This window comes from Platalea leucorodia (genome assembly GCF_965183815.1).
Source record: "Platalea leucorodia genome assembly, chromosome: 5".
NCBI classification, from domain to species: domain Eukaryota; kingdom Metazoa; phylum Chordata; class Aves; order Pelecaniformes; family Threskiornithidae; genus Platalea; species Platalea leucorodia.
This window is the reverse complement of record NC_138827.1, coordinates 14,443,500-14,456,234: the sequence shown is the minus strand read 5'-3', so window position 1 is coordinate 14,456,234 and position 12,735 is coordinate 14,443,500. Positions and strand designations below refer to the sequence as shown.

At 39.3% G+C, this 12,735-nt stretch overlaps 1 protein-coding gene across 1 annotated transcript in view; it reads right to left on the bottom strand.

Moving 5' to 3' along the window:
• SDK1 (sidekick cell adhesion molecule 1) overlaps positions 1–12,735 on the bottom strand; it is a gene marked incomplete at both ends in the record, with an annotated part of 418,553 nt that overhangs the window by 118,397 nt on the left and 287,421 nt on the right. Inside the window, one exon of the mRNA XM_082312411.1 lies at positions 5,835–5,971. Within this exon, the coding sequence (XP_082168537.1) occupies positions 5,835–5,971 (137 nt within the window). The remainder of the gene's footprint in view (positions 1–5,834; positions 5,972–12,735) is intronic.

The following is a 12,735-nucleotide window of genomic DNA, read 5'->3' as shown; positions in this document are numbered from 1 at the left end:
CAGAAATGAAACATGTTGAAAATTAAATATCCTGACTTCTTTTCTTCATAGCCTGGTGTCACATATTCTCCCCAAAGTCATGAGTGAAATTAGTCAGGGAAAAGTGACATTTGGTCTGTGTTGCAACAGTACAGCAATGGAATCAGCCAATTTAAAGATTTGTTCAGTTTTTAAATAATACCAGCTGTTTTCGTGCTCCCTGCTCAAAATTACTAACACTTCTGGAAATTACTGAGGAGCTAGCTGTAGATTTTGGCAACGTATCTGTGCATGTTGCTCATCAGAAGTGCATTGCAGCTCCTGGCAGGTCACCTAGACGTCTGCCTGAAAATGAAGATGAGATGTCCCAAATGTGGAAGGCTGCTAAACTTCACACCAAGAGGTAAACCACTAATTTCTGGCAGATTTCTTTGCAAGTTTAAGTCCTCTAGGGTGTGATGCCAGTTGGGCTATAAACACTGCATCTTCGAATTACTCAAAATATATTTATTCCAGTAATGGCTTTCCGAGAACAAAGTCTTTTTTAACAGGAAAACTGACACAGCAGAATACTGGGATCACTGGAGAGGGACATTCACACAGCAGTCAAGTTCCGTCCTCATCAGTTGTTGATCATTTACCAACCGTTACTTTGGCTGCAAGATCTTGATGGCAATTCATCTCAGCTGAATGCTGAACTTCTTTTAGAAAGACCTCAGAGGAAGCACACCTATGCTATCTAGAAAAGCATTGGTTAGGAGTTTTTTGCACCCTAGTTCCTTCTGAATTTTGTCAAGCTTCTCTTGAGACTTCACAAACAACTGTTCACCTTGTTACAGCCAGAGTGCACAATTACAAACCAAGGTAAGCCAAAGTTAAGGTATGGCTGACTTAGTGCATTGCCTGAAGCAGCTTCCTGAGGAAAACGGAAGAGCAGATACCAACAAGAGAGTGAAATACCCTTGTATGAGCTACTTGGGTAGTGGTCCATTTCCTAGAGCATTTCATTTGTTTACTGCTAGTGTAAACACCACCTGAGAGTGCTTAACCCAAGCAGCTCAATGTAGTGAGCAGTTTGATTCAACAGCAGGGCCTATTAATCTTTTCAGCACCTTGGGGCTTTGCTCTGTTTATATGCTGCATCTGTAGAATACTTTATTTATTCTTTTTCCTCTCCTGGTGGAAGATAAAAGATCTGGCAGGAAGAGAGATTAAACTGAAAACTAATATAAACGAAGCCTATTCATCTCCTGGGCACTCTGATTCGTAAAGGAAAGTGGTTTGGGGAGGATTTGCTCACTCATGGAGCAGTGGATACAGTGAGTGTGCAGAGTATCTTTAAAATTTAAATGTCAAGGCTTTTTTTTTGACAATCAATAAACTAAACATTCCGAAAGGCTGTTCTCCATCCTTAAATACATAACAAAACCCAGAATTGTAGAGAAGTTTGTTTCACCGTAGAGAAGAGCAATTCTGACATCGGAAACATGCCATAAAATTTTCAGCACTGACTCTTCTCCTCCAGGGATGACTGTCACTCGCCCGTCCCAGGAAGCCTGGAGAAGCTCCATGGTGACAAAAGACTTGCCAGGTCAAACTATTAAATAAGCCTCTGTTGGACTGAACAGACTGCGCTAATCCTTCGTTTAACTTAAGCTGCCCAGAATGTACTCTGGGCTTTGCTTGCTTGCTCTGCCACTGTAATTGCTACTGTCTGAAAAACTTCCATGTTTAGCTGTCTATCATCTTAAGGATATTGGGTATTTTGAATTAACTCTGATTGCCTCTCCAAGTTAATTTATTGGAAACGAAGAATGTCACAGGCTACTCTCTAGTTTACAATGTGATTTGGGGGGTTTTAGAAATTACTTTTTTTCTGTCGAGAAGTTTTGGATGCACTTGTGATACGTTTAATAACACCGGTCACTCACCAAGAGGCATTTCTTCTATATTTCCCTATCTACCTTACAATTCATTCATTAATTGCAAATTCCTCAAAAATCATTTCTAATTTGATATTACAGATTAGATCTATTGCAGAAAGCTGATTTTTGGAGGTTTGGAGTACATTTCCATCTCCTTCCTTCTCCAGGGGTTTTTGCATAGACGGTAGTATTGGAATTTGCTGTACTGCTGGAGTTTCATCTTTCAAATCTTCATGACAATATCATATTGCAAAAAGTTCAAATAAAAATTAAATGGTTCATCCTTTGTTTGGTAGGACTTCAACAAGGTCTACCAATGGCCTGAGAAAAAGTATCTTTTAATTGGCACGACATGATGAATCTGAGTTGTATCATTACATCACACAGCACAGATATCAAAGAATCCATTAAAACAAAAATAGGCTTTTATCTTAATTGTACTCAGCAGAATTATTTCAATATTAATTCATTTCTTCAGATAAAAGACTATTCAGAAAAATTTTTGATTAATCCCTGAAATCTAAACCTCTTTAGAATAAAATAAACATACGCCCTTCTAACTCCATGAAGGTACTTCATTGGAATTCCTAGGTATAACACAACAGGGGCTAAACAGGTCATGAAACATCCAAAAATTATATTAGTGCAAATGACAGCAATGCATGGTACTATTTATTTGAAAATCCTATTTCAAATGAAGGTTCACATTCCTGGCTCTGTGTGGGCAAGAATACTTAATGACTGTGTTTCCCTGGAACTGTGTTTTTCAAATTAGATTATAAATTTGCCCCCAAATGTTTAAGGCCATATGTCTCAAGTCACCCACAGACATGGTCTACTGTGAATACTTGTAATTTGAGAATTATTGCATTGTGCCAAATACATTCATTTTAAAAATGAGGTGACTTGGTGACTAGCGTCCTTCATATTTCCAGCAATTTATGTGCATGATCTGCCACTGTTTTTTCCTCTAATTAAAATAAGGTTTTTATATCTCTTTACTGAATTGATATTAATGAAAAAGAGTTCTAATCCATGCCAGGTGGAGTGACACGCCTCTCTCTAATGCAGCTAGTAATTAGTCTCCTGAAATGTACACTCATTATTTTGAACCCTCTTCAGCTATTTCTCTGAAACAGATACTGTTATTATGTATTCATTTATGGTACATGCTTCAAAACATACAATGGATCCTAAAGCTATCAGAAAATTATTCAGAGCAAAACAGCTAAAAAAATGAACAAATCTAGGCAACGTTTTGGCACCTGTAACTGCAAAGCAAAACCCATGTCTTAAAACTCCACAGAACTAAGAACAAAGTCTCCTGTGCAGCTTTGCTAACTGGAAAATAAATCATAATTCTGATGTCCCTCCCTAACCTTTACATGTATGAAAGCAGAGGGGGATTAGGACGTTAAGCATATTGCACTGCTGCTGAAAGAGCTCCAGACACAAGCAGACGAGCTCATGGAGGGCACACGCTGACTCCTTGACAGTTGCTCTTCCTGCAGCACAAACAGGACCGACAGAAAACCTGAAAGGGAATTTTCTTTGAAAAGCAAAGAGAGATTCTGCACAGTCGTATCAGACAAAACTATACCTACACAAGATCAAACGTCAGCTTCATTCACAAACATCACTTGGGACAGAAGGGAACAAAGGAAAGGTGGTGTTTTCCAAAGGAGTAGGAGGTCTGTAGAAACTAAATATCAACCACACACTACTGAGATAAAAATAACTCTAAAAAACAAACACTTCAAGAAAATAAAAACCAAACCAAGACAGTGACAACATGCAGACACTGAAGTCAGCTTCCCAAAACAAAGTCACTGTTGACATTGTTCCACTACTCTGTCGTCATCTGTAAAGCTGAGAAATAATATATGAAATGAGAGAGAACAGCAACAGTGGAATATTCAAGGGTTTAGATTCCTCTCTGTCCTACTTCTGTGAGTAACTATTTAGAGACTGTACGTAAAAGCAAAGTAAATAAAGATGAAAACTGAAAGGACAGCAAGATGTAGAATATTTCTGGGAGTTAAGATGCTCAATTCACAACAGTCCTGGTCTGTGTTTGGTTTTTGCAGCTGCAAGCTTTCTGAAGTACATATACCTATGATTTGTGATGATGAGACTCTCTCAGTGGTAGACTGTAATGCCATCAGCCAAAATTATTGGATCTATCATGGAGTGAGAGAGGGTTCACAGGATCCTGTGGAGTTCTGAGGGACTGTCTGCATGATTTCTGGAGAACTGTTCTTGATTTTTGCTGAGCCTTCTACAAATTTCAGTGGATGAATTATAACATTTTCAAAATGATGGCACATTTACCCCATTCCTGTACTAGAACAACTGCAAAGCATCCTTACTAGAAAGGCACTTGAAGACCTTTCAAAATTCTCCTGGCATCGAGTGAGCTGCCTTTTCTTTTTAGTGACTCTGCCCAGTCAATGCAGCCCAGTGCAGGACCCAAGTGCATGCGTTCTGCCACCTCTGTCCTGTCTCTATGTAAATACAGCCCTAGTACCTTTGCATCGTGTTCCCAGACTGGGAGTTTGTTAGGTTGTCTTTGTCAAAGCCACTGGGAAACATGAAACACAAGGGTAAAGTCCTTGGGTGAAAGAACAGGTAAGAAAAAGCAAAAAGGCCGTTACTGGCCTATAGTTGATAGGAGGGGAAGGAGAAAAGAGTGACAATAAAAAAGGTGGTGGTGATGAAAAGGTGGAGAGGGGGTTTGAGCACATAACACTGAATTTTCTCAGTCATTTGTTACAAAAAGATTACGAGTCTTTGCTTGAAAAGAACTGTTTTAAGGACAGCAGTCCTGGGCATGACTTGGGATTTCTGCTAGGATTAGAAAACTGCACTTTGCTTAACAGATGTCAAGATCATCAGTTCTGGGACCTCCACATCTGAGAAGTTATGCACTCCAGCCTGCAAAGCAAAAGGGTTGTATGTGATCTGAAGCTCAAGTCTCATCTCAAGCTCTCTGTGTGGCAAAACAAAATGCTACTCTCCAGATAATCAGAAATCAGGACTGTTTCACATTCAGTTATGCAGTGGCTAATTTCCACATGTCAGAAAAAGTGATGCTCTTAATTTTTTCATCAAGAACCAATTGTTAGGCTTGAATTTCCAGCTCCTAGGGTGATAGAGATTAGAAAGTATTGCCAAGGTGACTGATTTTCATATAACCTCATCTTTCCATCAACTCCTAAAGAGGCATTAGCAGTGTCCCTGAATAACCTTGCAAACTGAGAGCCACAAAGGACCAGACATACAGCATGACAAAACTGTGAGAAGTGGCAATTCACAATGACCAGGTCTGTAACCCATGAAGCTAGATACCTGGATATCTTACTGTTAAGCATCCTCAACCACCTACCTAAAATAAGGGTATAAAATGATAATCTAGGGAAAGTGAAGAAAATACATGAACCCATATACAGATAAGATAGTAGTTCCTATTGCATCCAAGTTTGTTCCTCTGACAGACCATCGGTTCCTTATATAATGATACTGCCTATATTTTTCAGGTGAAATTGGGGCTCTGAATGCACCAAGATGTCTATGAAACCAGAGCAAAAGACAACAATGGGAAGAAATAAAATACAACTATTGCTAATTTACAGATGTCAAATAGAAGCACTAAGGAATGAGCTGTTTTGCCTCACATCTAGCTGGCAATGCTAGAGGTGGAACTAAGGCTTTCCTGTATAACAATTCCACCATCTCAGGCCTCTTTTTCTTGTTTAACTCTTTCAGCGTGCAAATAGTTGAATGTAAAACCCAGGGCTTCCCCTTCATGCACGCTGTCTCTTATTTAGCAAACAACAGTAATATTTTGTTGGTAGCTCTGGTAAAAGGTGAGTCTGGAAGAAGGCTGAATAATTAAGAACATGAGGTTGAAACATATTTGACTTTACTTACTGTTCTCAGAGAGCTCAACCATGTAGTAGAGAACAGGGCTGTTTCCATCAAAGGGGCGCACCCAGGAGAGCATCACGCTGCGGCTGTACGAGGAATTTAGAGTGGCCAGAAGATTCTGAGGGGAATGAGGCAGCTCACTGTTAAGGAAAAGAGAAAGGGAGAAAAAACAGTACAGAAAAAAAATCAATCTACATTTCATTCAGCTACAGTCTTACAGGCAGTTAAAGGCACACGACATCAGACTCATACGATGATAGATACAAAACTACCAGCAGCTATTGTACAATTAAATAAATGAAAGACATCTCTGAATTCTTCACAGTTTTATCGTATTTGGAAAAAAAAATAATTTATGCTGAAAGTCCCAAGGCTGATGCTTAGAACAGCTAATGGAAGTGTTGCTAAATGTGGAAAAAAGCCAGTTTTTATACTGTTTTGAATTGAGACAAGTTGGTCAATAAATTTCCTCTCTCACTTTTTTCCCCTTCTTACAATGATGTCCTAGCAATGTGACAGCAATAATACGTATAAACAGTAAAACTCATGGGAGATATGATTTAACATGGAATTTTTCATACTCAGGGAAGCAGAAGACATTGACACTATCCATATAGAGCTACTAATCAAAATTACCATATGTATTCTTAGGCTACAGAACAGCTTGATTTACTCGTGGATTCAGGCTGATCCTGTCATGGGTAGAATCTTTCCTTCCTATAATACGGATTTTTTTGGAAGCACCCAACTAGAAAATGTAGCGAAAATGCCTGCAGAAACCCCATGGAAATACAAAATGAAACATTAAAAAAAAAAAAAAAAAAAAAAAAAAACCAAAAATAAAACAGCAGCTCAATTAAAATGTGTAATTTTGCCACATAAAGACCATTTGTGGAAAAACTTCATTTGTACTCATTGGCTGAAAGTCGGAGGCTGCATGGTGCAGTGAGAAATTCTGCCACATCCCTTAAATGCTGATCTGTATTAAGTGATAAGAGCCCTTCAGCCATTATATTTGAGACTGATTTCTGCTATCATCCTGGTTCCTAAGGAGGACAAGGACCTCAGACAGTGAAGGAAAAGCAAGGAGGACCAGTTTTCACCCAATCTACTGCTCCTCCCCAGGAAGGTGGAGGGTAACCCTTCCTCAGCATGCACCACTGCTAATCTGCTCTGACCAGAGCAGAAAGCCACAAGGGTACTTCACATGCTTAATTTAAAAATGTAGTAATTTCTGGTTGTAATGTAACATGCTACTGAAGGCTTACAGTTATTTAAAAACCGCAACTCCTTAGCCACTCACAAAAGTAAATACAGACTCTGGCTTTAAGCCAGAACAATATATACGCCCTGGATTTTGGTTTCTACTGGAAGATTGAGGAGCATATGGAGAACCAGACAACAGTTTTATTATTTTTCTATTAAAACTGTGTATGCTACTTTTTTACGTGTTTATAATGGCTGCATGCTGTGGAGTTAACGCCAAAAAAAAAAGTTGCTGGAAGAGCCAAGGAGTGGCAAGATGATGAGCCAACACAAGTGGAAGACACTCACCTGCCCACCTCTCTGTAGGCCAGAAGGGCCGATGCTTCCTAAGGCTAAACGTGAGACTCTCAGTTTTGTCTCGTCTCATTTGACTTTAAATGCCTAACCAAATTAGCAGCACGGTCACCCAGGCTCTTTCTGTAGTAAACATGGAATGACACCCCAGGGCATGATTCAGATCTTAACTTCATTAAATCACTCGCTCAAGACGCCTTGATTATGAGGAGTTCAGGCTGACTATTTTCTCACTTAGATCTCAGCATGCACCAACCAAGCTCCAGACGTCTGATGCACAGACAGGAAAGACACGGTCAGTTTTAGGCTAGAAGAAACATCAGGCACAGGAAGGCATACGTAGGGGCCCAACAGAAGCAGATTTTGAACAGAGCACTGCAAAATTTTGGATAAAAAAGTTTAGGGAGAGGAGGACCTGGAAACAAAATAGGAGTGCAGCCTGCCTGCAAGACAAAATGGCAGAATAAGCCTGTGATTTGAAAAGTGTGGAGTGGGGGTTTAAGATATGGCCATTTACCCAGGGACTACAGGAGTGTGCTACTTAATTTTGAATGAAACATTAAATTATAATAAACATTAAACCTCCACTACAGTTTATGTCCTAAGCAAGCTGGTTGGAAAAGTGTTTTTGTGATCAAGCTGGCAAAGGAAATTACTGAAGGAAAGAGAGTGAAACCTCTTGTTGTGACATGGCTCACGGAAGTCCCAGTCCTCGCTTCATTTATCACCAGGCCCTGTGGGGAAGAGCTCAGAGAGGGGCTGCGGCTTCAGCTTCTTCCAGAAGACGATGCTCACACAGGGAGCAAGGGAGGAGGGACAGTTGAGGGGGAGCTCACAGCAAACTTATCCCTATGTAACTCCTTTCCTGGAAACTAAATAAATACTCCTGGAATATATTAAGGACATTTCCAGGGTGTGCATTTACTAGTTAATCTTGTTTCCCCATACATTTAGAAGGGTTGAATTAATGGCTTGTTTGAGGACAGAGGCTATGTGACTAAGAAAGACTTTACAGCTCAGTCTCTTTCTTAGGGCACAAGTCTCAGAAGACTTTTGGAGGACAGGGGACATTCCCTTTTTTCGTATTTTTTTAAAGCACAAACTGAGTTTAAACATGGGGTTTTTTTGCTTAGAGTTTGGGTTTAGTTGATTACTCTTAGATTAACAAAAAATGGTAATCAGTCAGCAGCATGAAGAAAATGGGCACTTTCTGTTCAGACAAAGATTGAGTAGCGTGAGCTGCAGCAGCCATACAGTACACCTATCTCCACTAATATCATATTCTTTAGCCATATGTGTCCACACTGAGCAGCAACAGATGGTGCTTACAGATTTAAATCCCTCAAGGCAGACATAACAAGTGCCTAAGAAACACACCTGGACAGAAATAAATATTTAAAACTACAAAGACATTTCAGCACAGAAGTGTACTTCCCTCTTTGTAGTATACAAAAGCAGAGATTAAATAAATAGTAATTCCTACTTTAGTAAGCACTTACACTTTGTCTCTTTCTCATTTGCTACCGCATACTGTGTGGAAGGGATGATAAATGAGACCTGTACCACCATCATGAATATTCACGTTCCCAAAAGAGATCATTGCTTCTTTTTTTCCTTTAAGAGAATTACTTTTCCTTGCTGCTAACATCCAAGAAATCATTGCAGGGAATGGTAGTTTCAACCTTTCTTCAGGATGAGAAGGACCTCAGACTTGAACTGCTCAACTTCTGATACACCAAGAAAGTGGATGAGGTTTAGGACAATAACACCCAGGGCACAGAACAGCCCTTGATGGGACACTGGAAGGTTAATTGCAGCATTATCATCTTTCTTTTTTTTATTCACTGAAGCCCAAACGGGAAATATATGAAGGTTTATTCAATATAGAATATCTTAAGACCTCACTCCTCTAATGCTGAAGAGTTACACAGAGGCAAGTTTTCCATAACTTACTTTGTATGATAGCAAAATATGTATACGGACACTTTTAAATCTGTAACTGATAGATAAGCCCAGGGTTAATGGCATAGCCACCAAGGTGACCTGAGGGGACTCTGACAATGCAATTAAAATAGCGGATTTGCAAGAAAAGAACATGAAGTCATTGTGACAATCCAGGAGAGAAATATTAGCTAGTTGCAGATGATGCATGTTCAAAACAGAAACCCTAATGTTTTGAGTCAGCTCATCAGTGCCAGAGGGCAGCTGAAAAATTCACTCGACAAACGCATAGAGTGTTTTATAAAATTAGCTAAAAGCAGACTATTTGCTGAGGGAAATAAACCAGACATGGTTTGGAGAGATTTCTGAGAAAAATGGTCTAACAGCAGGTAATTAGAGAGACTGTGACTGAAAAGGGGATTACTAAAAAGGCAAGGGAGATTAAACAAGTTTTCTTGTCAGTTTATAAAAAGCCCTGCTCCTGTTTCATAAATGATATCCTAAATCAGGTCCAGCATACAAGTTTTACTCAGGAGCAGGTGGTTCATCTGCTAGACCCGATAACACGGTAAGAAGTTGAGGCAGGAAGCCTAACAAAGCACTCTGCCCTGATGGCTCTGCTCATAAAAGTTTATAATGTTTTAAATGAAGAAAGGCATCATCTGTTGCTCAGGACTTTCCAGCTTCTCTTGCAAAAGAATCCGCGAGAATTTCTGAACACAGGAAGGATTCTTGCAAGGTATCCATTAGTTTTGAGGCTTTTGTCTCTCGCAGGCCTATAACAAGGTGGATTTTTTGAAATTAAAGGCTTGACAAGTCCCAGAATGCGCAGATTTATTTCCCATTTCATTTTGGTGGTCACCACAAGCTCAAATCTACAGATGACTTTGGAAAGGCTTCTTAATTTTATGCTTTCGTTTTGCTAAAAACACCTACATTTCTGATATACCTTCAATGATGAACAGACACAATTGTATTTCCGAGTGTATTTCCAGGTGGTATTTCTCTTTTGAGTATCAAGTGCATTTAGACTCAGCAGTGAACCTTACTTCTTGGATGACTTCTCAATAGAGAGTTTGGAAAAATAAATAGAAGCTTTCTTTCTAGTGAGGAAGAAATAATATATTTTCAAGTTTGACATCCTTCCTGTTTTCACTCCCTGCAGAAAGGAAAAGAGATAGGCTATTGGAACCGAGGGATATGGGATCCATATGAAGATGAGTTTGTAATGAGGCATCATTTTGATTTGTTACTCTGCATTGGTCTTACTGATTTTACTTTTAGTAATCAAGCTATTTTTTATGGGATATATTGGGAAGAAATTGGAAAGACTAGCAATTACAAATACTCTAGTAAAAAGGGTATCAAAATTCATGTATAAATGATTGACAAAGGCAATACTGTGCATTCTTGGCAACCCACTGTGTTTTATTGTAAGTGGTTAGCTCCCCTCTCCTGCCTTTGAAGAGGACAGAACAATAACAGTTCTTTCTCTGGTGAAAGAGAACTGAAAGAAGATGAACTTGCTGCCAGGAATAAATTGTCTATTTTTGTATTACATTGTCCTCCCCATATTTTTGCATAGAGAAAGAACCTAAAAGATTTTACTATATGTTGTGACATAAGAGAGGCTTGTGCAGGACTTTGATTTTCTAACAATGCAGCATTACCATACTTTTCAGTCACATTCATACAACAAAGAGATTCTTTAGTACGGAGTGCAGACAGGCTGATATTGAGCAGCAGGTATCATCAGGCATAGATAGTGGTAATTCTGTATATTTTATATACACTGAGAACCCTCAGGATACTTTGAGCTGGAATCAGCACAGTTTCCCGTCAGGTGAGTGATACATTGTGATAACTCAGCTTATGCAGCTTTAGGAACAAGCGGTTTTTCCTCTGTACGTATTTCAGTATGGTATTTACAGGACTAGAAAAGTAAGCCAAATGAAGCTGGGATGTTTCATAAGACAAAATTATTTTCAGGATCAAATCCTATGACTTGGAGGAATGCAAGAGAAGCACAAGCTCATCATCAACAGACCTGCAAATGTTTCTGTATTTGCAGTCGGAAGCTCTGGTAGGAGGAAAAAAAAGTAAGTAAAAAATTAAAATCTCTCTCTTGCGAAAGAGAAACATCACTCGCAAATGTTTTACTTTGTGCAAATCAAATCAAGTGATGTACATGAAGAATAAACACATTTAGAGGGAAGACAAATTAATGAATAGAGTATCTTGACTAGCAATTAGTTTCTGTGCCCAAGTACCATCAGTGCAAAATCGATGAGCAAAGTAACCTTTGGCTGCACTTTAGCAAGTTCTTCATTAGTTTTCCAGCTCTCCTTTTCAAATATTTTATTTCTTCATAGACATGCTGAGAAAAATGATCCATCCTGCTTGCACCACCAATACGTAGCATGCTGTGATAGCAGCATACGTTCTTCTAGCAAGAAACAGTACCTTTTTCCCCAAGCCTGTATTCCAACGAGGAAAGACAAAGGAAGAAAAAGTTTTCTTTTCTTCTTTTCACAGGTTAGAAAACCAGACCACTCGGAGATTAAATAACTGAAGGTCACCCTGAAGGTCAATGGTTCTGAATTGAATCAGTTTGAATACAAATCAGTAACAAACTTATTTGTGCCTTTGGAAATTTCTCTTGATGTGCCTAGAGGCAGAGGAGGGACATGCTGGTTCCTGGGGGAAAAAAGGTGGTGAGACAATTGGAGTTGTCAGATAAAGCTAGGTAGGCTAGGATATTATCCGTTGGCAGACTGCTCCAGTCTGTAATTGGTTGAGAGGCCTCCTTTGAACATTTGTCTGACATTAGTGGTACTCAAGGCACTGAAGTGTAAGTGCTCATCGATGGGAATGTACATGCCCTGTTTGTTAATGTTCTGCACAAGAGAATTATCTGGGAGAATAGGGAATGTTATAGATCTGTCATTCGTATACGAGCTAGAATTTAATTTAAGCTTTACTTCAGACATTTCCTTTCCACATATTTTCTTCTTCATTTCACTTCTGTTGTATCATGTATCTCTATTTCTCACAGATTTGTGCTGCTAAGCCAAACGATAATGATGAAAGCTGCAAAGGAATGCAATGGTTTTTGGCATTATTGCACTACCTGCAGCACTACTTTGAAATAAAATGTCACAATTCAAGGTATGATTGAGTGACTTATCAGTTACTGAAATCCTCTAAAAGAGTGATTCTGATATATTTCTTTAATTCCTCCAGAAAAAACAGGTGATAGGCGATCAGCAACAGAACATCGGAGGAAGCGGAGACAGAGGATTAAGAGCCAGTCCCAGTGCCTGGAGAGCCAGCCAGCACAACTGGAACAAACTGGGATGCAAGAAAGGCAGCCTCAGCAACATGTGCAAGACGCATCTCTCCC